General features: G+C 44.0%; 12 protein-coding genes across 15 annotated transcripts; 5 read left to right on the top strand and 7 right to left on the bottom strand.

The window, feature by feature from the left end:
* Nucleotides 1–76: 76 nt before the first annotated feature.
* On the top strand, nucleotides 77–1,958 carry LOC108114493 (cytochrome b-c1 complex subunit 2, mitochondrial). The gene is made up of 4 exons (XM_017225511.1): nucleotides 77–248; nucleotides 394–527; nucleotides 582–885; nucleotides 1,040–1,958. The coding sequence occupies exons 1-4, from the start codon at nucleotides 204–206 to the stop codon at nucleotides 1,877–1,879; spliced, it is 1,323 nt and encodes a 440-aa protein (XP_017081000.1). The 5' UTR covers nucleotides 77–203; the 3' UTR covers nucleotides 1,880–1,958.
* A 2-nt stretch (nucleotides 1,959–1,960) lies between these two features.
* Nucleotides 1,961–4,765, bottom strand: LOC108114494 (syntaxin-8). Of its 2 annotated transcripts, XM_017225513.2 has the most exons (3): nucleotides 4,736–4,765; nucleotides 2,298–2,848; nucleotides 1,961–2,245 (listed from the first exon to the last, which is right to left on the bottom strand). In XM_017225513.2, the coding sequence occupies exons 2-3, from the start codon at nucleotides 2,833–2,835 to the stop codon at nucleotides 2,085–2,087; spliced, it is 699 nt and encodes a 232-aa protein (XP_017081002.1). In that variant the 5' UTR covers nucleotides 2,836–2,848; nucleotides 4,736–4,765; the 3' UTR covers nucleotides 1,961–2,084. The 2 variants fall into 2 exon arrangements, with proteins under 2 accessions (XP_017081002.1, XP_017081001.1); XM_017225512.2 differs by lacking the exon at nucleotides 4,736–4,765 and having other exon boundaries at nucleotides 2,298–2,949.
* On the top strand, nucleotides 3,329–4,188 carry LOC108114497 (protein NATD1). The gene has a single exon (XM_017225517.1). It carries the CDS (start codon nucleotides 3,390–3,392, stop codon nucleotides 3,828–3,830), a length of 441 nt encoding a protein of 146 aa, XP_017081006.1. The 5' UTR covers nucleotides 3,329–3,389; the 3' UTR covers nucleotides 3,831–4,188.
* Nucleotides 4,766–5,088: 323 nt separating the features above from the next.
* Nucleotides 5,089–6,639, top strand: LOC108114495 (polycomb group RING finger protein 3). Its single transcript, XM_017225515.1, has 4 exons — nucleotides 5,089–5,501; nucleotides 5,560–5,712; nucleotides 5,774–6,057; nucleotides 6,198–6,639. Exons 1-4 carry the CDS (start codon nucleotides 5,396–5,398, stop codon nucleotides 6,321–6,323), a joined length of 669 nt encoding a protein of 222 aa, XP_017081004.1. The 5' UTR covers nucleotides 5,089–5,395; the 3' UTR covers nucleotides 6,324–6,639.
* On the bottom strand, nucleotides 6,356–7,604 carry LOC108114496 (female-specific protein transformer). Of its 2 annotated transcripts, XM_017225516.1 has the most exons (3): nucleotides 7,516–7,598; nucleotides 6,928–7,286; nucleotides 6,356–6,854 (listed from the first exon to the last, which is right to left on the bottom strand). In XM_017225516.1, the coding sequence occupies exons 1-3, from the start codon at nucleotides 7,553–7,555 to the stop codon at nucleotides 6,690–6,692; spliced, it is 564 nt and encodes a 187-aa protein (XP_017081005.1). In that variant the 5' UTR covers nucleotides 7,556–7,598; the 3' UTR covers nucleotides 6,356–6,689. The 2 variants fall into 2 exon arrangements, 1 of the variants encoding a protein (XP_017081005.1); XR_001772753.1 differs by lacking the exon at nucleotides 6,356–6,854 and having other exon boundaries at nucleotides 7,180–7,452; nucleotides 7,516–7,604.
* Nucleotides 7,605–7,693: 89 nt separating this feature from the next.
* LOC108114372 lies at nucleotides 7,694–11,433 on the bottom strand. Its single transcript, XM_017225324.2, has 3 exons — nucleotides 11,298–11,433; nucleotides 10,474–11,236; nucleotides 7,694–10,413 (listed from the first exon to the last, which is right to left on the bottom strand). The coding sequence occupies exons 1-3, from the start codon at nucleotides 11,380–11,382 to the stop codon at nucleotides 7,815–7,817; spliced, it is 3,447 nt and encodes a 1,148-aa protein (XP_017080813.1). The 5' UTR covers nucleotides 11,383–11,433; the 3' UTR covers nucleotides 7,694–7,814.
* A 131-nt stretch (nucleotides 11,434–11,564) lies between these two features.
* Nucleotides 11,565–16,740, top strand: LOC108114373 (importin-4-like). Of its 2 annotated transcripts, XM_041818156.1 has the most exons (9): nucleotides 11,565–11,874; nucleotides 12,355–12,527; nucleotides 12,594–13,309; nucleotides 13,370–13,776; nucleotides 14,256–14,365; nucleotides 14,424–15,555; nucleotides 15,645–15,862; nucleotides 15,925–16,347; nucleotides 16,444–16,740. In XM_041818156.1, exons 1-9 carry the CDS (start codon nucleotides 11,809–11,811, stop codon nucleotides 16,460–16,462), a joined length of 3,264 nt encoding a protein of 1,087 aa, XP_041674090.1. In that variant the 5' UTR covers nucleotides 11,565–11,808; the 3' UTR covers nucleotides 16,463–16,740. The 2 variants fall into 2 exon arrangements, with proteins under 2 accessions (XP_041674090.1, XP_017080814.2); XM_017225325.2 differs by having other exon boundaries at nucleotides 15,925–16,740.
* A 26-nt stretch (nucleotides 16,741–16,766) lies between these two features.
* On the bottom strand, nucleotides 16,767–18,147 carry LOC108114374 (ADP-ribose pyrophosphatase, mitochondrial). Its single transcript, XM_017225326.1, has 2 exons — nucleotides 17,445–18,147; nucleotides 16,767–17,392 (listed from the first exon to the last, which is right to left on the bottom strand). Exons 1-2 carry the CDS (start codon nucleotides 17,951–17,953, stop codon nucleotides 16,978–16,980), a joined length of 924 nt encoding a protein of 307 aa, XP_017080815.1. The 5' UTR covers nucleotides 17,954–18,147; the 3' UTR covers nucleotides 16,767–16,977.
* A 108-nt stretch (nucleotides 18,148–18,255) lies between these two features.
* On the bottom strand, nucleotides 18,256–19,288 carry LOC108114375 (proteasome subunit beta type-1). Its single transcript, XM_017225327.1, has 2 exons — nucleotides 19,093–19,288; nucleotides 18,256–19,023 (listed from the first exon to the last, which is right to left on the bottom strand). The coding sequence occupies exons 1-2, from the start codon at nucleotides 19,179–19,181 to the stop codon at nucleotides 18,405–18,407; spliced, it is 708 nt and encodes a 235-aa protein (XP_017080816.1). The 5' UTR covers nucleotides 19,182–19,288; the 3' UTR covers nucleotides 18,256–18,404.
* Nucleotides 19,289–19,762: 474 nt separating this feature from the next.
* On the bottom strand, nucleotides 19,763–21,436 carry LOC108114221 (prostaglandin E synthase 2). Its single transcript, XM_017225074.1, has 3 exons — nucleotides 20,594–21,436; nucleotides 19,997–20,403; nucleotides 19,763–19,937 (listed from the first exon to the last, which is right to left on the bottom strand). Exons 1-3 carry the CDS (start codon nucleotides 21,349–21,351, stop codon nucleotides 19,846–19,848), a joined length of 1,257 nt encoding a protein of 418 aa, XP_017080563.1. The 5' UTR covers nucleotides 21,352–21,436; the 3' UTR covers nucleotides 19,763–19,845.
* A 232-nt stretch (nucleotides 21,437–21,668) lies between these two features.
* LOC108114223 (protein anon-73B1) lies at nucleotides 21,669–22,229 on the top strand. The gene has a single exon (XM_017225076.2). It carries the CDS (start codon nucleotides 21,714–21,716, stop codon nucleotides 22,077–22,079), a length of 366 nt encoding a protein of 121 aa, XP_017080565.1. The 5' UTR covers nucleotides 21,669–21,713; the 3' UTR covers nucleotides 22,080–22,229.
* Nucleotides 22,230–22,445: 216 nt separating this feature from the next.
* LOC108114222 (protein Mo25) lies at nucleotides 22,446–24,667 on the bottom strand. The gene has a single exon (XM_017225075.2). The coding sequence runs from the start codon at nucleotides 24,350–24,352 to the stop codon at nucleotides 23,333–23,335; it is 1,020 nt and encodes a 339-aa protein (XP_017080564.1). The 5' UTR covers nucleotides 24,353–24,667; the 3' UTR covers nucleotides 22,446–23,332.
* Nucleotides 24,668–25,399: the final 732 nt, after the last annotated feature.

The raw sequence follows: 25,399 nt of genomic DNA, 5'->3' as shown, positions 1-25,399 counted from the left end.
CTTGATCATGATATTTTGAGATTCCTGTGACTTAGAGAAATCACTGATATTAATAGTGTAACCACACTCAAATTGGAATTAGTGCAATCCCGTGCGACGGCCACACTAGCGCGAACGACCAAAATTTTCGCTGTCCCTTGCGATTATTTGTAACAATCTTTGCTTAAAAAGCAAATAGAGGAAATTATAGCATAATACACGCCATGGCCTGCAACGCTAGCAAGACGTCGCTCCTGCGTGCCATCGCCGTAAGTCTCAACTTAACCAAAAAAAAGTTACGGCAGCGAATCTCCCAAACGGGGAGGCTCGTGTTACGTAAAACACCCGAAGTTGCCATCCAAACAATGTCGAATATAACAAGAATCATGACATTCTTGTCTTGTTTTCCGCCAGAAACGAGGCTATGCCACCTGCCCGCGACCCGTCGGCGACTTGTCCGCCGTGAATGTGAAGGTTCTGGAGAACAAACTGGTGGTGGCCACCGCCGATGCAACTCTTCCCGTTTCGCGCGTGTCTCTTGTACTGGGGTAAGTCCATGAAACAGTAGCCTCTAACCAAAGTATCCTAATCCGCAATTTTAGAGCTGGATCCCGCAACGAGGCTTACGACACCCAGGGCGCTTCGCACTTGCTCCGCTTGGCCGGAGGGCTGAGCACCCAGAACTCCTCCGCCTTCGCCATTGCCCGCAACATCCAGCAGGTTGGTGGCACCTTGACCACATGGGGCGACCGTGAGATCGTCGGCTACACAGTGACCACCACTGCAGACAACGCAGAGACTGGCTTGCGCTATCTGCAAGACCTGCTGCAGCCTGCCTTCAAGCCCTGGGAGCTGGTCGATAACGCTAAAACGGTGGTCAACCAGTTGAACGCCGTATCTACGGAGGTAAGACAACATACCAAATTAGTATATATATCAATATCTTTTTTTTACAGTATAGATATACATATATTTCTAAAATTGTAGAATATTTATATTATTTATTTATTACTATTTGCTCAAATTGTACCATCTCTTTATATTTACTTATCTTTTGCAGCAACGCGCTATTGAGTTGGTGCACAAGGCCGCTTTCCGCAACGGTTTGGGTAACTCGATCTACTCACCCCGATTCCAGCTGGGCAAGCTTTCCTCTGAAAGTCTTCTGCACTACGTAGCCCAGACCTTCGCAGCCGGCCGTGCTGCCGTCGTGGGCGTGGGCATCGACAACAACACTCTGGCGGGCTTCGCGCAAACCCTGCAGTTCCCCAGCGGCGGCGGTAAGGCTGCCTCCGCAAACTGGTATGGAGGAGATGCCCGAAAGGACACCACCGGTCATCGTGCCGTCGTTGCAGTGGCTGGCCAGGGCGGTGCCGCTTCGAACCATAAGGAGGCTCTAGCCTTTGCCATTCTCGAGCAGGCTGTCGGTGCCAAGGCGGCCACCAAGCGCGGCAACTCAGCTGGACTCTTCGGCGAGGCCGTCAACTGCGCCGGCGGAGCGGGTGCCTCTGTTAAGTCTCTGAACGCCAGCTATTCGGATGCCGGACTTTTCGGTTTCGTTGTCTCTGCCGATGCCAAGGATATTGGCAAGACCGTGGAGTTCCTGGTGCGTGGCCTGAAGTCCGCTTCTGTTTCCGAAAAGGATGTTGCCCGCGGCAAGGCTCTGCTGAAGGCACGCATCATCTCGCGATACTCGTCGGACAGTGGTTTGATCAAGGAGATCGGTCGCCAGGCGGCACTCACACGGAACGTGCTGGAGGCGGACGCTTTGCTTAGCGCCATCGATGGCATCTCGCAGTCGCAGGTCCAGGAGGCAGCCAAGAAGGCGGGTAGCTCTAAGCTGGCCGTTGGAGCTATCGGCCACCTTGCTGGCGTCCCATATGCGTCCGATTTGGCTTAAGTAGATAAACACCTGTACATCTGTTAACCGTAAAGTAACGACTAAATAAACCTGTTGAAGGGAACGATCCGCGAACGTAGATACTTATAAATCCTACTTTAATTCGTGTATACATAAATAATGAAACTTTGGATTAACGACAGATAGACATTCCTCCACGCAGGTCATAAATATAAAGCAGTAGCGTAACAACTGGAATACATCACTAAACGAAAACCACGATGATTATGGCCACAAACAATGCGATGATGACCAGCCAGTAGCCCCAGGTGCTATCCCGGCGGTTGACCTGTCCAATACTTTGGGTTTCTCTCTGCACTCCCGTCTCCACGCGATCCATAGCATTGGCCAGATTATCCAGGATGTCTGCAAAGTAAAAGGGATGATTATGGCATAGTATTCATGGGGGAATACATACTGTTCTGGTCCTCCACTTCGTTGCCCAGTTGGGTGGCCAGTTGTCGTTGCCTAGATAATGTGGCTGATAGAACTTCCAGACCTTGGTTCTGTTGTTCTAGCATCTCAATCTTTCGCTGCTTCAAGGCCTCCACATCCAATGCGGTGGAAGAACTGCTTTGACTCGGAACTAGGTCTTGATCCTGCCAAGCAGATCCAGAAGCGGTGGTGGTCTGGTCATTCGAGCGCGTGCTATTGGCGAATTTCTCGCGGATCTCACGCAGCTGCGAGTTGAGTCGGTCATAATCGATACGCCTTTGCTGCAGCTCTTCCTCCGGGCTCGTTTCCCAGGTAATAGCGTTGTCCAGCACAACCTTTAAATGCTTCATGTCCTTGGCCAACTGCTCCAGTCCTGACTTTATGCTGCTCGTCAATTGGACATACTGGCTAGCCCTCGTACTAGGCTGTTGACGCTGATTGAGGTGCACCAGCAGCTGGTGGCGCAGTCGCTCGCAACCCTCATACTCAATATCCCAAGAATCATGATCCACCAGCGCCATTTTCCCGGTTTATCTATGAGTAATGTAGTTATCAATAAACAAAAACTACGCCTCAAGGAAAGCACACAACAAAAACATTAGCACAGCAACAGCTGATTCCTGCTGGCGATAGGGTTCCCAGAACTAAGCAAAACGGTCACACCAAATAAAAAAAAAAAATTTTTCATTTAAACGCAAAATAAGCCAAATATAAAAAATGTAACAACAAAGCGACTAATCGAAGTATTCAAAATTTTTAAACTTAAAATGTAAGTTCTTTTGAATTATTTTGAATATTACTTCATATTTCAAAATATGTTAATATGTTCAAGATATAGTTGTAAATTCAAAAAATCTTAAAATTTATTGTTTAGTCAACATTTAATCCTTAGCATCTTATCTTCGATATTTTATAATATGGAAAGGGAGAACTACTAGGAAACATTTAAGGTTTTACGACAACTAATTCGATATACAAATTTAATTCAATATATATATTTTCAAAAGTATTACCTGGTCACTCGGAAAATTGACAAAATGAATTTTTTTTAATAAATCACTCTTCAAAATTAGAAATGTTTTCCAAATTGCTTCCTTCTGTGTTATTGTATGCTGGTCGCCGAACATTTTCAATTTGTTCAAAAATCTACACTATTCCCAATAGTAATGGACTGATCAATAGGCCACCGTTAAAACTTCCAAATGATTATTCACAGAAGAGATGCTTTGGAACCCATATTGTTATTCGTCATAACAGAGACAGCTTCTACATTGACATTGCCGAAAATCGAGCCGAGTTACTATTTTCCGTGGATGCAGGTGTGATGACAATTAAAAGTACCAAAGTTCCGAAGGCGTTGGGAGGACACGGCATAGGAAAAATATTGGCAAAGGCTGCACTAGAATATGCACTACTGAATGGATACTTCATTATTATCAAGTGTCAATTTGTTCAGCACTATATTGACAAATATGAACCACAATACGCCGAGTACATACTCAAAAAAAACATCTGATAATTCGATTTGATTTAAATTATCAAATACTCTACATATACTAATTCATTAAATATTATCAAATATAGAAATTTATTGTTGCCTTGCTTAGGTTATTTATATTCTTTATATATTCCATGAACTGTGAAAAGGTAAAACGTATTTACGTAAATATTTGTTAATTCATACAGAGATAAATATAAATCTATTTAATCTGCCAAACATCTATGTATATATATATTTATATATGTACATAAACAGCCGATCAAGAGTGGAAAGCTTATTCTTAAATATCTCGAGAAATATGCATGTAACGGAAATTAAAATGTAATATCTTAAATGAAATTATACATTTCGAGCATATAATTGAAACATTAAATTAACAGGTCTTAACTTAAATACTTCATAATAATAATACACAAATAATTATTTTTTTACGCACATAAGTTATTCGTACAATTCTCATGATTGACTTATATTTCTGAATTCAACATTTATCCGCGATTCTTTCTTGAACTATACTTCGATGTGCAATTCTCAAAGTTGTTTAGTTAGTTTCGCTGCGTTTATTGCTGCAATTGGACGAAATGGGTTGGGGTGAAGATTTAACTCAAGATTTTCGAAAAACTATAATGAAATTAAATTTAGAGGATCGGTTATCCCAAAATTGTTAGAATTATCGTCAAGTAACCTTACACAAAGCAAAGTGTGATACAAATAATACATAAACACTGGAGAATTTGTTGCAGAACAAAAAAAAAACAGGAAGGACCCAGATATTGACACCACGGGAGGAGCATGAAGTTGTAAATACAGTACAGACTAATGGAAATTAATAGATTAGGACAGATTTTTTATAATTGTTCAATACGGATCAGATTTTTTATTTTATTTTTAAAAACATACAATATTATTTTTTTAAATACCTAATATTTGTTTCTAAGTATGACCACCACCTATGGGCCTTCTCTAACTGTGCTCACCCACGCACGAAACGACACGATAGTTGCGACCGGCCAAGGAAAACGATGTCACTAGACTTTTAATAAGTGACATAGTTCACCCACACATTTGTACTTGCAATGCTGTCGATAGTTGTGATTCAAATACTTTAAGTTATCGGCATAAAATGATTGATAAGGTCGACGTAGAATCTTGAAACCGCCAGCTAGAAGTTAGCATTTTTATTCACATTTATATGCAATAGTAAAAGATCGCGACATTCGTCAAAGCCGTGACAAGTCACTGTCTATTCATCGCGAAAAGTAACAGGTACGCAACTATCGCCCATCCCTAACTCACACGTACACACAAATCGACACGTTTAGTCGTGATTTCTATTTTATTTGTTTCAAATTACACTCAAAAAAGAAACAATCCGCGACCCGAAACCTCTGGCCACAATGCCGAGTGCCTGTTTAACCGTGCGCGAGCATTCCACTTAATTGGAAGCCAGCGCGGCCGTATTTTTTATTGTTTTCCGCCCGGGAGTGGGAGATCGGAAAATTAGCAGCAGGGCAAGCCATCGGTCCGCTGCAAAATAGGGATTAATAGAATATAGTAACGCATAAAATCAGGGGTCCATCATGGAGCGGCGCGTGAAGCTGAAGACGATCAATCCGCACATTACGTGCAAGATATGCGGGGGCTACTTCATCGATGCTACCACAGTGACGGAGTGTCTGCACACATGTAAGTCCTTTCAGCACGGAGTACCAACTGACTAATAACGCTAATATTGCTTTTTTAGTTTGCAAAAGTTGCTTGGTGAAGCACCTGGAGGAAAAAAAGACCTGCCCCACCTGCGACAACATCATCCACCAGTCCCATCCCCTGCAATACATCAGCTTCGATCGCACCATGCAGGACATTGTGTACAAACTGGTGCCGAAACTACAAGAAGGTTAGCCCAGTTCCAGGGTTTATTTTTCCCAATCTAATACCCCATACCGTTAATATTATAGATGAATCGCGCCGGGAGCGGGACTTCTATAAGAGCAGGAACATGCCATGTCCGAAGGATATCACGCAAAACCATGAGGATGACAACGAAAAAGTGATGGACGCCCACGCCGAGTCTGACTTCCATCGCCTGGACGAGCAGGTGAACGTGTGCCTGGAGTGCATTAGCAATAACTTCAAAAACCTGCAGAGGCGATTTATCCGCTGCAGTTCGCAGGCGACGATAACGCACCTCAAAAAGCTGGTGGCCAAGAAGATCCTCAACGGGATTGAAAAGTACCGAGAGGTGGGCTTAACTTTTATATCTAATATGCTTCGGGTTTTCACTTAAATGACTCCACACGTTGTTGAAATGCTCTCACTTAAGTGAAAACAAGATCAGGTGTATTTAAAATGGAAAAAATGTTTTCATATATAATCTTTTAGATCGACATTCTGTGCAACGAGGAGCTGCTCGGCAAGGATCACACGCTGAAGTTCGTCTATGTGACACGCTGGCGCTTTCGAGATCCTCCGCTCCGGCTGCAGTTTCGTCCGCGGGTCGAGCTCTAACCACTGTTTTAGTATAATGCCACAACAAATGATCTATTTTTATAATTTATTGACAAAGCGTAAATATCGTAATTAGGAGAGAGTCGCTAGTGTTAGTTTCCCAAAACCATGTGTGTATGTGTAAATGTGCATGTATAAAGTCGTAATTATATGGTTATCCCTCCTAGGATTAAGTAATTTCCTCTCCTTACTCGTGTGACTTTTGTTGCCACCGTCTTCGCTGCATTTGCTCATGATTTAATCAACTTTCTCCGTTTGCAATATTTTATGTTCTCCTCCTTTAGTTTCAAATATATATATTTATTATTTTAATGTACAAAACACACGAATGTAAATAAATTTGTAATTATGTCGAATGGTGTATGTCTAATGTGGTGGTTGCCACTCGTTTCTGTAGCTAAATCGAGGAGCTCCCATGTATGGTGGGCGATGTCGGAATCTGTAAGTGGCAGATGGGAAAGGAAGAGGGTGAGACGGTCGCTGATAACCATATCTTGGTGGAGGCCTTATGGCATATGCTCCATACGTCCCCTGCAAAAAACGTTCGAATTTGATCAAAATATTGCTATCCCTGTTAAGTCATAAAAAAGATAAATCTACTAACATAGAATTCCTGAGCTGGCACTTGGACATAGTAGTTTATGATCTTTGGCGGCGGGTTGTACCGATGAGGAGTCCTTTGGCGATGTCTCCGTTCGCTGCTGCGACTCCGGCTGTGATTCCGACTCCTTGAGCGGTGGCGATGCCTTCTGTGTCTGCTTCCCCGCTCAGAGGAGTGGGATCTGGAGCGGGTACGTCTGGTGGATCTTGGAGATCTTTGTCGCAGCCTTCTCACTCTATCCTTTTCCCGTGCCTCATCTGCAAAATACGGAACCTTAGGCTCCTCCCTTTTTTGATTCCTCTCCCTTGGTCGATCATAGTTTTCCCTTTCGCGCCGGGATTGCGATCTGGAGCCAAAAGAATCTATGTAGAAAGAGTAGGGTTAGTCAATCCAGTCACTCTGTAGCTTGTGGTGCCTCTTTGGAGTCCACATAATGCGGAGTTGAGAGTCCAATTGTCCTAGCTTCTTTGTCTTCACGTTCAGCGTTAAATATTGCCCATTCTACATTTCACTTTCACACATTTGGCACTAGAAAAAAAACAACAAAAAAGTTGCACTTGATCAGATCGGATATACTATAATAATATATACCTCGGTGCACAGCTCCACTACTGTCGGCATCCATTTTCATCGGTAAATGCAGGGAAATTATGCACTTTGTGTTAATGTGCCCGTTTCTGTGTTACACAAAATGTGACCACCCCAATCATTTTTCGATTATTTATCGTAAAATTAGGTTTTTTTAAATTGAAACGTTAAAAAAAAACTATTTTTATTTATAATCTTTATTAAACATTATTTTATAAGTATGTGACAATACGCCATTTCTTTTCTGGAACAAATAAAATTAAAACAAATTGGAAAAACTCAATTGGCAGGCACAAAAAGTTTTAAAACTTAAAGATTAGGGGCACATTTACGCGCTCGTTCTCCATTGAGACCACTATGAGTGGCTCCTTCTCTAGCAAATCGCGCCTGGGCCAGCGCATCAGGCGCACATCGATCTCCGCCCGACCGCCATCCGGTCTAACGTAACACTCGGTGGGACTGATCCGCACCAAGTCCGACACAGTGCAACTAACCTCGATAAGCTGCCTGGACCGAAAGCTGTTTGTAACGGACAAAGTTGCGAGGGATGTACCGTCGGCTTCGAATTCCAGCGAAACAGGCAGCACAAACCAATTGCGGTCGACGGGCATTATAGTGGTGGTATCCGCTTCTAATAGCTCATCCACCGGCTCCAACATGTTGCTCTGCGTTGGCGTAGGCGAACCCGCCACACATATCGTTCGGAATAATACAGTTTCATCTGCCTCCGGAAGGAACATCAGAGAGCTCTCGGAAGATTCATCGAAATCACGATTAAGGGTGAGCGCAACATCGATGATCCTCACCACGGTGACCAAGTCCAGGATGAACTCGGGCGGCTCGTTGAGCAGCCCGATATTCCGAACTGCCTGCTCTTCCGGAAAATCGCCCCATATGCTGTCCAGCATCGGCGAGGTTAGTTTCTCTCGCTGGCGACTGCTCATCCTCTGCACCAGACTTCGCATACGCTGTCGATTGGGCTCGTCGCCACAGAAAATCCGCATGTTGGCTAGCGTTAGCACCTGGGCGGTCTTTTTCAGTATGTTTTTCAAATCTTCGCGGTTTGGACGGAAAAGAATCTGTACGTTACCCTCGCTATTTGGCGACAAAATCATTCGACTGGGACGAACCTCAAAGGCTTCACTCAGGCGCAACTTCATAAGCACTGTAGAGTCCACTGAAATGCCTACAAAGGCAGTCAGCGGACCCTTGTTGTGGAACCTAAGACTGGCCGAAAGAGGACCGGCAGATAGTTCGCAAACATCTCCAATTGTAAGAAAGCTGGCACCCACTGGTCCTTTTAGTAGACCCTGTATGGTGATGGACGCACTACCACCGTAGCCATAAAGCGGAATCTCCAGGCCCGGCTGGTTGCAGTTATGCGCTCCTACCGGGGCGTAGAAGGACAAGGCTCCAATGGCCGCACCACAAACAGTGGGACAGAAATTAATCACCACCGAGCGGCATTCCATAGCCTGCAAAGTGATAGTGTTGCTGTCGGCGCCGACGATTTGGAAACCAGGCCCTTGAATACCCAAACGTATGACAAGGCGTTTGTCTGCCGTATTCTTTACCTGCATGGACTTGCGCACATCTGTTCGCAGCTTTGTGCTGCCCCAACACAGACTCGTATGGGTCACCTTCAAGGGAAGCAACTTCCCATCACGGTGGCTAAACTCGCTAGAATTAGAACAGCGGGAAATGCTTCGCGGTGCAGTAACCGAGCTTGATCCTAGTCCCGTTCCACGTCTTCCATTCGTTGTGAATCCGCTTGTGGAACTTGCCTCGCTTCCCGCAGGCGAGGAGTTAGCCTTTCGTACGACTCCACTCATGAGCTGCCGGCGCTCGGAATTGGTGGTGCTGTCCAGCAGCGGAGAAGAGAGGCAGCTTCTGGGTGAAGATAAGGGTGATAGGTTTTTGGCAAGGTTCGGGGAAATCCCAAAGTCGCGTTCAGTCGAAGAGGCGATTGCAAGATCGGATCCATCCAAACGAGTACTGCTTAAGGAGGTGGGATTTCGCGAAACCAGGCCCACCGTGGAGATTGATACCCTCTTCTTGTTCACCGGCGTTTTGTCCTCGTCTTCGTTTTCATCTTCGGTACAGGTCAGTGGACGTATACCATCGCTACTAGCCGGACTTGCCATTCTTGGGGAAACCTTAGTACGTCTAATTCTGCGATTAGGCTCCTTCACCGGCGTTGAGGGCCACTCATCGACATCCGCATCGCCTTCAGTCTCTACAGGATCGGTGTCCGCACGGCTTATAGTAATTTGCGGCTGGTCCGCCAGTGGACTGAGCGGCTTGCGCGATATGCTCTGTTGTAGATGGCGAAAGTCCGTGGAGTTTAGCACAGAGTCTGTAAAACTCATAGTGTCCGTGAGTTTGTTAGAACCGCATAATGTTCGCTCAGCTTGGGAATGGCTACTATGGTTTTCCTTGTTCTCCTCGTCCTCGCAATTGTTACCACGACCATGCTCCCACAGTTGGTTGACAACTTCAACCGTGGATGTGTCCGAGTTCAAATCTATGTCCCTTAAAGCCTTGTCAATGGCTGAAAGACTCAAGATTTCAGAGTTCGAGGGTGACCGCTTGGGCTCTTTAGTCGTCTGGCCATTATTCGCTTTTAGCACCGTCTGAATCCGATCTTGTTGCATCTTTCGCATTAGGTTGCGTCCAAGATTAGAGCTTCCTGGGGTATCCGCCTTAGTGTAGGTCTTATTGTCAGGCTGCGGGGTCTTTCCGCCCACGGAGCTCAGTGTCTTATTGCCCTCTGGTTCCAATAGCGCTTGAGTGGGACGCGATCGATCCGGGCTGTCGTTATTCACTATGTTCCAGATATTCTCCGAACGTGTTTGGAAGTAGTTACCCAAAGAGAAATCTGGATCTCCGGCCAATACGGAGCTGTAAACAAAACATTTGTTGCTTTACCATTATCTTCAATCCAATATTTATATAACTTACTTGGACACAGAGGTTTCTATTTCGGATGTCGGCGGAGGTGCGGCTATTTTTTGCATTGCCTGGGTGCTCAAAGTTGCCGTTGGCATGGCGGTAAACTCTTGCGCCCAAGAGATCTCGCCCAGCACCAATTTGGATTGCATCAGTTCGGCAGGAGCGAAACTCTCGTCTTGGCCTTCAGCCGCAACTGAGGCGGAACCAAAAGAGAATCCACCGCCGCCATTGAGACTAAGGTCACTCATATCCGCTGTGCGCGGCAAACTGCGGGAGCAACTGAATGAGTCTGTGAGGCTGCTGGAATTGGCCCGTGACAAATGGTAGCTGGCCTCCAACTGGCTGACATCTTGCAGCTTTTTCTCCAGCAGGCGGGCCTTCTCCACGAAAGAGGTCTTGAGAATTTCGGCCACGGAAAGAGAGGGTTTTTCTCGGCGGCGCTGTTTTCCCGCCTGACAAAGCGTAGATCTCCCCGTGATTTCGGCGGGTTCAAACGAAATGTTAGTGCCCTTGGGAGCGGGCGTGACCAGGGCAAAGGAACCACTGCTGTTCAAGTCGATGGTCTCATCTGTTACCAACTCAGAGATATTTGTTGAAGAGCGCCTTTGGATAGCAACATTCTTTGCTTGACTAGAGCGAGAGGGCCGGGGCTTCTCCAGTGTCTCCAACGCACGTAGTCGTTCCTCCCGAAGACGCTCATGGACGCCGGTGGAGTCCCGAACTGAGCCACTCCTCCTACCGCTCTTGCTAAAGCTTGACAAATCACCAAAGACTACATGGAACCAAAATTACTCCCGTTTATTACGGGCTTTCAATGTGCTTCGCCTGCTTACCCTTTAGATTGTCCATGTTAAGAATTCCCAGAGAGTTTTGGTCTAAGTAGCTTCCATTTCCCTGGCTTCCATTGCTTTTGTCCATTCCGATGCCTCCTTTTACAGTTAGTGCGTACCCTTAAACAAAAAAGGCGCGTCGTTTTGTTCAAAAATGGACGTCGATAATCGATAACAGTGCAGGGCTGAACAAGGAGACTATGTAAAACTTGACTGTTCATATGTCAAATACTCAAATTCTTTTTCATTCATTTCATTAGGCTTTCATACGGCCACAGTCTAACACTAACAACAGTCTAAAATAACATTTTTTTTTAATTACAAGAAATACAGAGCAATACAAAAGTGAAGAAGAGCAAAACGTGGAACGCCAACGATCCTCCATCCCTGGTCGTACTTTCGCGAATTCTCCCCGGCTTCCCACTTCTCAATTCCTCTTAAGCCATTTCGGCTGGTTCGATTTATCCCCGATTTTGTATTTTGGCCTGGACACCTACACAGAAACTCATTTAATATGGAGGAAGCTATGCTGGCCGTAATCAATGGACTTATGGATCCGGACACAGAACGGATTCGCCAGGTGAGAATTACGAGAATTTGGTCCATTAGGCGGTGAAAAGGAGGTTATCCTTTCCGCCCTTTGGTGAAACATTTCATCTTACATATATCATCCTTTCCTTTGATTGCCGTTCGTTCTGACCGCGTGTAAACCACTTAAATACTATTCAGTAGCTATGTACATATTAGATCGGCATGTGCACATTCCTATACGTGCAAATGTTACTATGGCACAGTGGGTCGCAACGAATTTTTACTAGGTAAAAAAATTAAAAATGATTCTTAAACACATTCCTTTTTTTATAGCTTAAATTTCGAATATATGTACATACATACATAATAAATATATATGTATGTACATGTATCATAATTTCATTCATAATGGTTGGAATTCCACTGTCTATATCTATAACAAGCACGCTGCCACGCTGCTTCCTAATTGGGAAAATGTTTATGCGGGTAATATTTTGCTTTAATACGCTTTTTTTTTTCATTTATTTAGTCGACGGCCCAGTTGATGAAGGCCTATGAGAATCCCGATACCTTCTTGTGTCTCACTCAGATCGTAATTTCGGACAAACCGATCCCGGTGCGTCGGTATGCCGCCGTACTCCTCAAGAAGCGGTTCAACAAGCTGCGTCACTGGCAGATGGTTCCTGCCGAGCATCAAAAAGCGTAAGCATCTTTGGACACCTATTTATGACTAATTATAATTATCTAATCTCTGCCTTCCCCGCTTAGCATTAAATTGACCATGCTGCAGGTCCTCGCCAGCGAACAAGAAAAAAACGTTAGGAGTGCGGTAGCCCAGTTGATTGGCAACCTAGTGCGTCACGAGGCGGAAAAGGAAGATTCCTGGATGACAGAATTGCTTAAGTTCATCTACGATCGCTGCAGTAGTTCCAATCCGAAGGAGAGGGAACTTGGCGCCTCAATTTTCTCGAAGCTAACAGATTCTGCTCCCGACCAGTTTGCGTTACACATGGAGACCATTTTTCAGTTGTTTGCGGGTGTTCTAGTAACCGCCGAGGCGTCCGGCGACCTGGCTAATCTCGCAGTGTATGATATGCTAGTAGGCACATGCTATCTGTTGCCGTTCGTCAGCGGACATAGTGGTGCGGAGCAGACGGTGGTTAAGGCGGTGCCGCTGATCCTCAAGGCATTGCAAGCGTTCGCCGAGAAGGGAGATAGTAACCAGTTTATGGGCGCTTTTGATATTATGGACGGTATTTGCGAATATGTGCCTCATTTGCTGACCAGTAATGTCAAGCAGCTGCTGGAGTTTTGCCTACTTACAGCGAGAAACAAGAAGCTCGATGATTCAATTCGCGTTCAGGTAATATCCTATGTGGGCAGCCTAATGCGCCTTAAGAAAAAAGTGATCATGAAACAGAAACTACTGGAGCCCACCTTAGCCGTTATTTTTGAAGTGATGTGCGAGGACACCAACGATGAAGGTAGTAAATACTTCATAAATAGTTTCTAAGTTAGCTAACTGTTTTCGCTATCGTTTCTAGACGATGATTACTATTCCTCGGAAAGTTCCAATACCCCGGCAAAAACAGCCACACAGACCATGGACCTAATGGCTCTTCACATGTCGCCGGAGAAATTCATTCCGCCACTGCTTCAGCTGTTGGAGCCTGCATTGCAGAGCCCGGATCCTATGTGTCGGCGCTCATCTTTTATTTGCATGGGCGTCATTGCCGAGGGCTGTTCGGATGCCATCGTACATAAGTATCTGGAGATCATGCTTAACATCATCAAAGCCGGAATTGCTGACTCCGCTATGATGGTGCGCGTTGCAGCATTCTTCGCTCTTGGCCAGTTCGCTGAGTATCTGCAGCCAGCAGTTTCAAAGTTTGCGTCCCAGATTCTGCCCGTGCTGTTTGACTATCTAAGCCAGCTGGTAGTAGAACTTAAGGTAGGTAGTTACTGCAGCCATGTCTTGCAATTCGGAATCTTTCTGTACTTTACATTTTATTTATTTGTTTGTTTGTGCTGCTTCTAAAGGCTGGCCATGACAGCAACGGGAGCGATACCGCTTCCGTCCCTGCCAAAGATACCATAATGTACTTAGACAAGTTACAGATCAAGCGCATATCGGTCCTCGCCAAATATAGGGTGCTTTATCATTCTTACATTTCACTTTGATATTTGATTGCACTTCATTTACCTCGAATCATTCGAATACTTTTGGTTGTCAAACCTTTCTATTTTAATATTGCATTTACATTTCGCAAACTTTGTTGCATTGTTTTTATTATGTTTATGTTTATTTTAATAACATATTTGAACATAATTATATGAATAGGGTTCGTCATTGTAGAAAATTCATATTTCACTCTGCACGAAAACACAACTATTGCTTTCCACGATCACACTAAAAATAAATCTTTACAGATGGGTCAGCCGGAACCGAAGCATATGGATCGAATGTTCTATGCTCTGGAGACCTTCTGCGAGAATTTGGAACAGGATATTGTTCCACATTTGCCCATCCTAATGGATCGGTAAGGCTTATCTAATGTAATGTATTTGTTCTTTTACTAAAAATAGTATTTTTTTAAGTTTGTTTGGAATATTGGAACCCCAGCACTCAATGCGCATACGTGAACTAGCTTTGTCGTCCATCGCGTCGGTGTCTAGTGCAGCTAAAACGAACTTGATGCCATATTTCCCCAAAATAATGGTCAGTCTGCAAGCCTGTCTCGTAAAGGAGTGTCCGCCGGAAATGGAAACACTACGCATTCAAGCTATCGACACACTTGCTGCGCTAAGTCGCGATTTGGGAAAGGAGAACTTTATTCCACTTGCCGATGACACAATGAACTTTTGCCTGATGATGCTGGCAGATGGACCTGACGATCCAGATTTTCGGCGGGCCATATATAATTTGATTGCTTCCCTGTCATCAGTTGTCAATGAAAGCATGGCCACTGTTTTCCCCAAAATCATAGATCGTATATTGGAGTCTGTCATTTCTTCGGAGGATGTTTTACCGAATTTGTCGGATAGCCCTGAGAGGGATTTGATCTTGGGATCGGGTAATGATATCGATCTTGAGCACACAGACGATGAGGACGACTCTGAGGATCTGGACGGGTTCCAAGTAGAAAACGATTATGTCATCGAGAAGGAGGAGGCTATTTTGGCACTCAAGGAATTTGCTGAACATACGGGAGCTGCTTTTGCACCGTATTTGCAGTCGGCGTTCGAGAACGTCTACAAGATGATCGACCATCCACAGGACGATGTCCGAAAAGCGTGCGCCGATGCCCTCTGTGGGTTTATCGTGGCTCTTAGTAAATTGGGAAATGAAGCCGGCTTGAAGCTCGCTTGCGAGATTGCCATTCCAAAGTTCGCACATATGTTGCGCACTGACGACGATGTGGCGGTTGTCGTTCACCTGCTTCAGGGACTCGCCGATCTCTTTAAGGATGTTAAGGCCCCGGCCATAACCAGCCAGGAGCACGCTGACTTAATCTTTGGCTGTATTAGGGACATCTTTGTCAACAAAATGGCGTGCCAGTTTACTGAACAAAGCGGCGGCGGCGATGAGGAGGATACTGAGGACAGCGAGTACGAGGAGTTGCTAATCGAAAATGCTGCCAATCTTTTGCCAATGTTTGGCTATACTCTACAGCCAGAATCTTTCTCGCTATACTTCGGGCGTCTTTACCAATTCTACATCCAAAAGCTGGTAAGTCCTAAGAAAAATATTTAAGAGTTCAATTCGAAGTATAACTTTGGGATTTTTTTTTTATTGATTTGAAAACAATTTTTTTCCAGGCTAAGGCGAAAAAGCAAGATATGACAGAGCACCGGATTTACATCTATGGCTCTCTGGCTGACTGCTTCGTATCGCTGAAGGGTTGTTCTGCTACCTATTTTGACGCCCTGTGCCCACTGTTCATCTCAGGTACCAAGGACTCTAATCAAAGTGCTCGTCAAAACTCATATTTCGCCCTGGGCGAGCTTGTCTTTTTTGCTGAAGAAAAGTCATTCGAGTGAGTGCTTCTATAGAGAATAAAGTATTGAAGCGTCTTATATACATTTGAAAAACCCACAGATCATATCCGGTCATCTTGCATGCTCTTTCCGAGGCAATTGTCACTGAATCGAATGCTGCCGCAATGGACAATATTTGCGGAGCAGTTGCGCGCCTGATAGTCACCAATCATCAGGCGGTACCGCTTGGACAGGTCCTTCCCGTGTTCCTTAACCATTTGCCGTTAAAGGAAGAGTTTGAGGAGAACGTCATGGTTCAGAAGGCGTTCCGCGTGCTCTATTTGCAGGCTCGCCCCAACATTGAGGCCTATCTTGAGCAGATGTTGATCATCACTATTAACTCGGTTTTCCTGAAACAAATTCCAGACTCCGAAACAACCGAGAGCGCAGTTGCTTTCATTAAAGAGATACGCGCTCAGTATCCGGACAAGTTTAACGCAGTAACGAACTCAAATCCGGAGATTTTTAATTATGTGCAAGCCCTGTAAGCACACATATTCACAAATGCCACTAAATATCCCGGCACACCACACATATGCGCTTGACCTAATTCTAATCCTCCTACGACCTTCGTCCCCAGACTCATCTATTGGAATTGATGCAGGTGACGTGAGGGAATATTTTAAAGATCAAGCTCGGAACTACAATTGTGCTTCTGTGGCGTTAAACTTTCACAAAATGTTATATTTAAAATTTCAAGTTATAGTTTTTCCCCAGGCTCATCTATTGGAGTTTATGCAGCTGAAAGTTATATTTAAAATTTGAAGTTATAGTTTTTCTAAAGCGAAAGACAGCGGATAAATGTTTTCTAATTTATAAAGGCATCCAGTGACACATGAATATGTATTGAATAGTCTGAAATAAACGAACCAATAAAGTTGTGTTTTGTTTAAATATAAAGAATTAGACATCGCAAAAAATGTATTTCACGGTTCTATCTGAATCGCTGTTTCGTTGTTTCTTTACAGGAATACAATGTTGTCGTGAATTTGCATATGCTATATTATAACTTTTTGGAGTAGTCAGGATGTGAGTTGAGAACTCTCTTCTGATACCGCCGTCTTTATGTGGCATTTTAGGTTAAAAGTAAGTTTTTTATGGCTGGTTCTGGATTCTACCAGTGCGCATTTCGACGGATAACCACTTCTCGGACAATATCTGCATGATTCGCGTGCAGCTTCAGACCTGAGTCGACCTCGGTCCAACGTACATTGGTGGCATCGTCACCGGCCATTAGTTCCAATTGGCCAACTTGACTTCCGTCCTCATCGTGAAAATTAAGGGCAGTGGTTTCCAGCCAAGCGTTGTCCGTGTTGCGGAAATCGTCAACATAACCTTGGTACACTTGGACGCCTCCCTCATGGAAAAACTGTTCCACCATGTTGGCCTTGTCAGTGAAGTTAAGCGCCTCTTCGGTGAACTCCCGCTTGAGAGTCACGCTGACATTCTCACCGGGATCAACCATGCCTCCGGGAATGGCCCAAAGTTTGTTGTCTGAACGCTGAATGGCTACCATTTGTAAAATATTCCTGTCGAAAAATCAGGGTTTTTACACAGCTTATAATGATTGCGTCTACTTACTTGCCAGTTGTTGGGTTGGCCACAATGACTCCCTGGTCGTTCCTTTTCCATCGTGTTACTATAGGGTCAGCGGCATGATTTGGACCCCATCTGCCAAGTGAACCACGTCCACTAAGTCCAGTGCGGCCGATCGGATTTAGGGGCAGACCGTCCTGCACATTATACGCGCCATGGAAGGACTTGCGGTTTACTTGGCCATCGAGCTGGTTCCATTGTGGCCGAAACGAATCGCTGGGTAGGGGGGGATCGGCCCATACCTGGCCACCAATGTGTGGCGCTGTATAAACTGGCGGACAGTAATCTGCATACGGCTCTGTCCAGAAAACCTGCTCATCCGACACCGGGAACCGGAGGACAGAGCTTCGTGGATACATGTTATTACGGCACATCAGGTGACGGAATACACCTGGCTTCACTAGCGAGGACATCATTTGGGCGGCTATCAGTGAGTTTTCTAAGGTCAGTACCAAACAAAGAAGCGGCAACAAAGCAATTGCGGAACCCGCCATTGAACTGAATGCTCTCACAAACACAAATAAAGGTTTTGTTTATATACAGTACCGGCCATCAAATTAACGCAGAGAATCAGAAACTATGTAATGTAGTACAAAAAATGTTTATAATTAAGTCGACAAAATTATAATATGAAAGTCTGTAGTAAACCTTACATCCCCTAATGTATTAACTATATTTCATAAAATTACAAAAATCTTTATTTGCCTATTTAATAGAAAAGTTGTCGACTAAAATTCCCTGAAAATATTTGAGCCCCTTAAAAATAATTTATCCACTGGTCACACTGCTCCACAAATTTGAAATCTTAAAGACCCAGTTTATTACGATTCATATTGTTATTTCCAGTAAATACAAAAATTTTAAGCCAACTAACTCATAACGCTTGGTTGGTTTTCACTGAATGCCCCGGACCGAATGAGTTGACGCCCACATTCTTAACCCATTCTAATCCTGGCGCAGCTGCAGCGTCCTAACTTCGATGCCGTCCTTGGTTATAATGTTGATCAGCACAGAATCCCCGGTGTAGATGTCGCGCTCAGCGGCCGAGATGAAGGTGTCTGAGGCCACGCTCACAGCTCTCTCCTTGGTCAAAAGGGGCGCCTCGCCAGATGCCAAGTTCATGTTCTTGTGGCCAATCTGATTGTCCAGCACAGGCTGCAGCAGAGTGCCCGCAGTGCCACCGGCACGGTATTTGGCCTTCTCACAGTGACCGATGGGATCATACGAGTAGACGACGCCAGCTCCTTCGTTGTCGATTCCAGCAAGAATGTTGGACACGTAGTATGGGAAAAAGCGGCGATTGTACATGGAGATGGAGAGCATCTGGGCAACAGCCTCTGTTGTCATAGTGCGCAGATGGGTATGCTCGTAGCTCTGCATGCGCACTTTCATCGATCCTGTCAGTGAGAGGGTATCTGCCCAGCATCCCGTGGAACCTAGCACAGTATTGGGTGATAGCTTAAAGAGCTTTTCCTGAGTTCTGGAGTGGATGTTGTAGCCACTGCTCAACCGGGTGTCCGCCGCAATCACCGCAAAGTCGTCTCCAGCGATGGCCACAATGGAGCTACAAATAGTTTCCCGGTTAGTTAAGCGTTCGACCATACCGGGTTCTATTGCGGAAACGAAAACTCACCCGCCATTAGACTCGTAAGGTGAAAAGTCCTGGTGTTTCACTCCAGGCACCTGGTATTCTGGAAATTGCTCAAAGCCTAATCTGCTCATGTTTCGCTCAAATTTACCAATTAACTTGCCAAGTAAAAAACGAACGAAATGATTTGCAAGTTTCTGGGCTAACCAAAATCACAAAATCAGTGTGAACGTATGAGGCCAAAGCCAATATATTAAAGTAGTCTGCTCTGAATAGTTATCGATAGATATCGGTGATTAGTATTTAAGTGCAGACAGTAATGATTTAAATTTAAATTACTAACATCAAAAAGACAAAAATATTAAAACATGTTAAAGCTCTAGACAATTAAATTTTTTTATTACTGAATTACACTGAATTCGGTCACTTTATTAAAAGAACATATTTATGGTTCATCACACAAATAATGTGCAGTCGTTATTTCTCAAAAAAATATTCAGCTAATTTCTACAAATTCCTAAAATTGTATAACTTAATATTATATTTTTATAAATATAAGTTTACTTTTATTATTTTGACTGAATACAATTTTGTAAAACAGATTGTTATTATTTTGACTGCAGCTGAATATTTAAGAAGGTTTCGTGTTATATTATAAAAATTGTTTTGAATGAAAAGGTTGTTCGACTGATAACATATTTAAAAAAATATAAAATCAGTTGAAAGCCCGCAAATTGGGATAGATATCTTTTAATGAACCGTTCGGATATTTTCAACAATCTTTGGATAAATCTATTTTTACGATATAGCCGCCAGGCCCTCGACACGTTCTCTATACAATTGCCCCCGGTTTTTCTCCACTAAAGCCTTGACATCATAAAACCACTTTCCTACAAAAAAACGAGAAAGTGAACATATGGGAATTCCTTTTGGAAATGCTAAGGCTTACCGATGCTGGTGTTTTGCAGGCAATCCTTAAAGGTCTGACAACCCTCCATGCTCGAAAGCACACCAAAAACAGAGAGATCCGCTAAGCTGGGCTGTTTACCGCCCATGAATTTCGTATTCCGCTTTTTAAGTTCGGTTGTCCACTGATCCAAAGCGTCGTACATGTGCGACCGGACGTCATCGCTTAGGGCGTGTCGACGTTTTAGAATCTTGGCAATAGCCCACATGGCTGTGGCACCGCAGTAGACCATCAGATCGCGCTCCCATTTGGGGAAATGAACATCCCACTCTCCAGCTTGAGAGAACCACTCAAATGTTTCCAGGGACTCGCCCATGGTCTGGTAGCAGTTCGGCGATATCAGGTGCACCAAATGGCTGTCAGCCCAGGTTCTCCATTTGCGATCGTTCCTGCAAAGTAAATGAATAGAGCATGTAATAAAATAGGTTTATTCTTTTTGCTGTAAGTAAAAAAAACGTACAGTATTATTCCAAATAAAAAATGTTGATTAACTAATTATAACTTTCAGAGCTACATTTCTTATATAAAAAAATATTTAAAAGATTCTTATTAATTGGGATGAATAACTCAAGAACTTACTCCTCTGTTTCCTTAGATACTCCCTTCGGAGTGTGTTCGCGGTACATCAGGAAGTATTTGTTTAAGATGTCGTTCTTCTTTTTGCCATCATCGTCAAAGAAGGAGGTGTGTGGATAAAACTGCGCCAGTTCGCCAATGTCCGTTCGCTTGTCCTGGAGATAGGTGGCTATTAAGGATACAATGGCACTGGAATCCACCATCTGGACGTATTTGCCGTCCTGCTGCCGGATGAGCACCATCGGCACTTTTTTAACTGACGACCAGCGGATGTCCTGCCGCAGAACAGCGTCTACTTCAACCACCGCATAGGAGATGCCCATGTAGTCGAGGAAGGCACGAACCTTGCAGCAAAATGGACATGTCTGGAATTGAAACAGCACGATGTCGAGGCCAGAATTGTCCTTAGGGTTAACATAACGCTTGGTTATCCGAACACCCGCCGGAATCCCATTTAGTCGCTGGGGCTTCGTTTCCTCGTGCTCCTTGTGCGAACTTCCGTCTGTCCAGCGTTGGTACATTGTGTACACAGATCCGGTGGCCGCACCTACTGTTGCTCCCAAAATAGCTAACTTGAAGGTTCCATTGGGCTTCTTCTTGGCTCCGCCGTTCTCCACCGCCACTGCAAATTGCCGGCGAGCAAATGCAAAATCCGGATTCCTACTACGGGTCAACAGACGCAAAGTTCCAGTCCCGCTTCCCACTTGGGGAGAACGGATTCCTGTCAAAACTGTGGCAGTCGCTAGTCGAAAACACGACATAATTTGCTTCCTTGTTTTGACTAATACTAAATATTATATTATGCAAAAATTAGCGACTTATCCGTGACTAGAACAATTTATCGATAAGTTGCGTCGGAGATGGTCCTGATAAGCGGATTTGGCTATTATGGGGAGACAATATTGCTAAGAATTGTTTGCTTTTAATAATAACAAAAATATGAATATTTAAATTAATATTCAATAACCTAGTTTAAGGAAGAAAAACTGTGATATTTGAAAATATATGAAAGTTAGATAAGAATTAAAAAAATAAGGATACTTTTTGTAGCATACTTTTAGACACTTAAAAATTCTAAATTTCGTTGGTATTTTTTCAATGTGATCGATAGTTTCCAACAGGGATGCATGTATTCTGGTCCATCTCTACTGAATACAAAAAATATTCAATTTTTGTACTTGTTGTTGTTTTACAATCCTCTCTACATTTGTTTATAAACAATACCGGACCGGAGATGTCGGCATCCGCGGAGAGTATGACAGCCGCTGCATCGTTGGATAAATATGGCGAAGAGGATATCTTCAGTCTGCTAATCCGTTACGGACTATATGTGGGCGCTTTGTTTCAGTTCGTATGCATCTCGGCTGCAGTGTTGATGGAGAATAGCCCAGACAACCTGGAGTCTGGAGAAGTGACAGAACGAGAGGGCGAGCCGGTAAGGACAAGGCTGCACAAGATTCGGAAGCTGGAAAAGAAGAAACGTCGATAGATCCAGATCCCCAGTTAGCATAAGTACGCTCGAATGTATTTAATAGGCGATAAATAAAAGTAGTAGTTTATAGTTCTTAAATCATAAAAATCTAAGAAACTTGTCCTGGCATATTACAACTATTATAAATAGAAGTGAAGAAATACTGAAGACACAATGAGCATAATCTCAGACAAATTTATTTATTAGATTTAAACCTGCGAAGATTTCTGTGGCATTTCCCACCTGTGAATCATCTCCCCAGCCCTTGATCGACGTTTTTTTGGGTGAGGTTGCCGCCCTGGCACGTTTTTTTTTGCACATGACTCAGGGAAGAAAGCTATGACCCCCTTCAGCAGACCCCTTTCTCCATCAAAAAGGCGCTTCTTAGTTTGGCTGTTATCTTTAATTTGGGAATAATATAAATTATAATAATCATATAGTTATTATGTTGCTTGCAATGTTTATTTTTTTTGTTTGTTTTACTTCCCTTTTAACTATGTACGTATGCATGTGTGTAGTGTGTGTGTTTAATGCTCTCTCTCTCGCTCATTCTATATATATCGGTATACATATATATAATAGAGTCCATGCCAAAGGACGCACAGACAATTATCACTATGAATTATTATTATGCAGTAATTAGTTTTAGATTTTTTTATGAATTTTGCGTGGAATTACATTTTTAAGTCAAAACTCATTGTGAATCTTCAGTTTTTTCTTTTTTTGGGAGGGGAGGGCGCACAGGTCGCGTGGCAGGTCCTGGGGGTAAAGGGATTTCTCGTTTCAAAAACGCTCAAATTTCAAATACAACAACTATTTAAAAAGATATTGAAATTGGGTCTAGAAGAGGGATTAGCGGAGGACAGACGGATGGTAAAACATATATGTATGTATGTATAGTAAGATAGTGGATCTCTAGGCCCAGAATGTCTAAATGTGGCTATGTTAAATTCGAAACTCTCTTTCGTGTTTTTTCGGCTTTACGCTATTTACTCGTACTTTTTGTTGTTTTCTAATTCGCTTTATCGCTATTTATCATTATCATCAGTGTTGTTGTCTAAATTATTGTTTAGTTACTCACAAGTGTAGAGTCATCATCGTCACAAAATATAGTATATATAATATATATTTGCTTTAACCCACACACAAAACATGTTCACATCCTGTTAACCCACCATCGCTCGCTCTGCTTCCATATCTATCGCTTCTGGCGACGGTTGTGTTGCCCCCGGGACGCTGAAGCTGGAGTTGGAGCCGAAGTCCAGGCCCAACTAAGCCTCAGGCAGCGGCTTCAGCTCCTTTATCTGCTTGATCAGATAGGCCTTCTCGTCGTTAAACTGCTCGTCTTCGGAGCGGTCCGTGTGGAAGTTAGTCAGAAAGTCGACAAGCTTTGTCTGGTTGCGCAGCAGGATGTCCAGGATAGGCTTCGGCTTGTTGGGGTTCGCCACAAACACCTTGAAGACGTGAAACGCCTCGAACTGGATGTTACGTGACTTCTCCTTGAGCATGTTCATCATCAATTTGAGGTTTTCGGGCTCGGAGATGTAGCGCGTCATCACGGTGAAGTTGTGCCGGTCCAGCAGCAGTTCACCAAGCAGCTTCAAGCTCTGACGCCGCGTTACATAGTTTTCTGAGTTGAGCAGCCGCTGGTAGTGCTGCGAAAAGAACTTGTCGTAGTTAGCGTCCAGAAACTCGGCGCACAGCAGCTTGTGGCGCGTGAGCAGTTCCTTGAACGTAGAGAAGGCATCGCTGGCAATGTCGAAGGTTGACACCTCCACGTAGCGGAAGAACTTGAAGAAATCATCGGAGTGCAGCATAATCTTGGCCAGGGCCTCGTAACGAGCGCACTCCCTCAACATGGTGCCAGAGTTCAGGGCGATCTCTGGATGCGCATCCTCGTAACCGCCCATCAGAGTGAACAGGATCTCCGGCTTCGTGCATATATACTCTACGGTGGGCGAACGGGTGCCTATTTGGCGTCGCAGCACATTGTTGAATATCAGGGCCACATGCTTCTTACCCTCGAAGTCGATGCGGTGCAGGTTTTGGATGAGCAGAAGCAGCAGGTTGCTGTTGTACAGCTCCTGCGACAGCTGGGCCACCACATAGTCCGCTGGCGGCTCGGCATCACTGCTTCCGTATAGCATGTTCTTGATCGATACTAGGTTCTTGCTGACGTCCTCTTGCGCCTTCTCAACCTTGCGGTCGCCCGCCTCCAGGGCGTTAATCGCCTCCTTTAGCGACTTGACCAGCTCCACTGGTGACTTCTGGGATTTCCCGAACAATGGCATTCCGATGAATTCTTCGCTGTGTTTTTACTTGAAATTAGATGTGGATTGGGATTTGGCTGCGGATGTGGTTGTCGTTGTGGTTGGCCTGTCTCGTATCTTCTGCCGATTATCCTGCTATTCGGGGATCTTCAAGTGTTGGCTTTCTGGTCGTTCTGGCAGTTGCCCAATTACCGACGGCAAAGACGCGGAAAACAATGCTTGGCAATATTATCACGGTGGAATATTCTATTATTATATATTATTTTTTTTTTCTCCCGATAGGCCTCGGACAAATGGCATCTCCTCTCCTGATATCGATTAACGATAGGAGTTCTACATGTGGCATCACCAATATCGATACACGCTGGGCACGGTTGATGGCAACTCCTAAGATTGTTTCACGATAGACATTGGCTCTAAATACGGCATCCCCTTAAATCGATTAACGATAAGACCAGAGCAAATGGATTTTATTTAAATGCTGATTTGTTTGTGGTTAATATAAAAATGTTCTCTGAAAGCAGTAAGCATTTAAAAAAGTTCTCAAATAAATAGTTGTTTGTTCATAAAATATTTTTAAATTAATAAAGGAAATCAAATTGATATTGAGAGGTTTAAAAAGAACAGGACTCCCCCTTTTCAACCTTTTACTGATTTAAAAAAAAATAGTCAATAATCGATAAACATCCAAAAGCCAGTAATGCAAGTGTCAGCGACGATTTAGCAACCCGCTAAAACAAGGAGTTTTGAATTCTTTAAATATCGTTTTTATTTCTCATTGAAGTACTTTGTTTTTGATCCGTTTTCGTTTTAGATATTATTGCAGCGCATATCAGGCGCTTTGTGTATCATAGAAGTTACAGAAATATATTTGTGTATATATATTGGGCAACATTTCGCTTTCATCTTGCCAGCTGTGTTGGCCCACTTTATCAAGTCAGGGCAAAGGAAAAGGACTTGTAGGGCTAAGGAGAGGCAATCTATTTTATGCACATCAATATTTATAATTATATCTGTAGGTTTGACCGCCCTGCATATTTTACAGGCTGCCCCTCGCCTCACGTTTTC

This window comes from Drosophila eugracilis, unplaced genomic scaffold, assembly GCF_018153835.1.
Source record: "Drosophila eugracilis isolate 14026-0451.02 unplaced genomic scaffold, ASM1815383v1 contig_2154, whole genome shotgun sequence".
NCBI lineage: Eukaryota > Metazoa > Arthropoda > Insecta > Diptera > Drosophilidae > Drosophila > Drosophila eugracilis.
The sequence above is the reverse complement of the archived record's forward strand: the minus strand, read 5'-3'. Positions and strand labels throughout refer to the sequence as shown.

Excerpts from the sequence above, each read along its gene's own strand:
- LOC108114493 (XM_017225511.1), top strand. The coding sequence starts at position 204 with ATGGCCTGCAACGCTAGCAAGACGTCGCTCCTGCGTGCCATCGCC. Across the intron at positions 249-393 it reads CGCTCCTGCGTGCCATCGCC|AAACGAGGCTATGCCACCTG; the intron begins GTAAGTCTCAAC and ends GTTTTCCGCCAG. Across the intron at positions 886-1,039 it reads TGAACGCCGTATCTACGGAG|CAACGCGCTATTGAGTTGGT; the intron begins GTAAGACAACAT and ends TATCTTTTGCAG.
- LOC108114494 (XM_017225513.2), bottom strand. The coding sequence starts at position 2,835 with ATGGCGCTGGTGGATCATGATTCTTGGGATATTGAGTATGAGGGTTGC. Across the intron at positions 2,246-2,297 it reads CGAAGTGGAGGACCAGAACA|ACATCCTGGATAATCTGGCC; the intron begins GTATGTATTCCC and ends TTTACTTTGCAG.
- LOC108114497 (XM_017225517.1), top strand. The coding sequence starts at position 3,390 with ATGTTTTCCAAATTGCTTCCTTCTGTGTTATTGTATGCTGGTCGCCGA.
- LOC108114495 (XM_017225515.1), top strand. The coding sequence starts at position 5,396 with ATGGAGCGGCGCGTGAAGCTGAAGACGATCAATCCGCACATTACGTGC. Across the intron at positions 5,502-5,559 it reads GACGGAGTGTCTGCACACAT|TTTGCAAAAGTTGCTTGGTG; the intron begins GTAAGTCCTTTC and ends TTGCTTTTTTAG. Across the intron at positions 6,058-6,197 it reads GGATTGAAAAGTACCGAGAG|ATCGACATTCTGTGCAACGA; the intron begins GTGGGCTTAACT and ends ATAATCTTTTAG.
- LOC108114496 (XM_017225516.1), bottom strand. The coding sequence starts at position 7,555 with ATGAAAATGGATGCCGACAGTAGTGGAGCTGTGCACCGAG. Across the intron at positions 7,287-7,515 it reads TAGTGGAGCTGTGCACCGAG|ATTCTTTTGGCTCCAGATCG; the intron begins GTATATATTATT and ends CTTTCTACATAG. Across the intron at positions 6,855-6,927 it reads TGCCAGCTCAGGAATTCTAT|GGGACGTATGGAGCATATGC; the intron begins GTTAGTAGATTT and ends CGTTTTTTGCAG.
- LOC108114372 (XM_017225324.2), bottom strand. The coding sequence starts at position 11,382 with ATGGACAAAAGCAATGGAAGCCAGGGAAATGGAAGCTACTTAGACCAA. Across the intron at positions 11,237-11,297 it reads TAACATGGACAATCTAAAGG|TCTTTGGTGATTTGTCAAGC; the intron begins GTAAGCAGGCGA and ends GGTTCCATGTAG. Across the intron at positions 10,414-10,473 it reads ATAGAAACCTCTGTGTCCAA|CTCCGTATTGGCCGGAGATC; the intron begins GTAAGTTATATA and ends TTTTGTTTACAG.
- LOC108114373 (XM_041818156.1), top strand. The coding sequence starts at position 11,809 with ATGGAGGAAGCTATGCTGGCCGTAATCAATGGACTTATGGATCCGGAC. Across the intron at positions 13,310-13,369 it reads CGAGGACACCAACGATGAAG|ACGATGATTACTATTCCTCG; the intron begins GTAGTAAATACT and ends TATCGTTTCTAG. Across the intron at positions 15,556-15,644 it reads AATTCTACATCCAAAAGCTG|GCTAAGGCGAAAAAGCAAGA; the intron begins GTAAGTCCTAAG and ends ATTTTTTTCCAG.
- LOC108114374 (XM_017225326.1), bottom strand. The coding sequence starts at position 17,953 with ATGGCGGGTTCCGCAATTGCTTTGTTGCCGCTTCTTTGTTTGGTACTG. Across the intron at positions 17,393-17,444 it reads GCCAACCCAACAACTGGCAA|GAATATTTTACAAATGGTAG; the intron begins GTAAGTAGACGC and ends ATTTTTCGACAG.
- LOC108114375 (XM_017225327.1), bottom strand. The coding sequence starts at position 19,181 with ATGAGCAGATTAGGCTTTGAGCAATTTCCAGAATACCAGGTGCCTGGA. Across the intron at positions 19,024-19,092 it reads CCTTACGAGTCTAATGGCGG|CTCCATTGTGGCCATCGCTG; the intron begins GTGAGTTTTCGT and ends AACTATTTGTAG.
- LOC108114221 (XM_017225074.1), bottom strand. The coding sequence starts at position 21,351 with ATGTCGTGTTTTCGACTAGCGACTGCCACAGTTTTGACAGGAATCCGT. Across the intron at positions 20,404-20,593 it reads GTATCTAAGGAAACAGAGGA|GAACGATCGCAAATGGAGAA; the intron begins GTAAGTTCTTGA and ends TTTACTTTGCAG. Across the intron at positions 19,938-19,996 it reads CCTGCAAAACACCAGCATCG|GAAAGTGGTTTTATGATGTC; the intron begins GTAAGCCTTAGC and ends GTTTTTTTGTAG.
- LOC108114223 (XM_017225076.2), top strand. The coding sequence starts at position 21,714 with ATGCATGTATTCTGGTCCATCTCTACTGAATACAAAAAATATTCAATT.
- LOC108114222 (XM_017225075.2), bottom strand. The coding sequence starts at position 24,352 with ATGCCATTGTTCGGGAAATCCCAGAAGTCACCAGTGGAGCTGGTCAAG.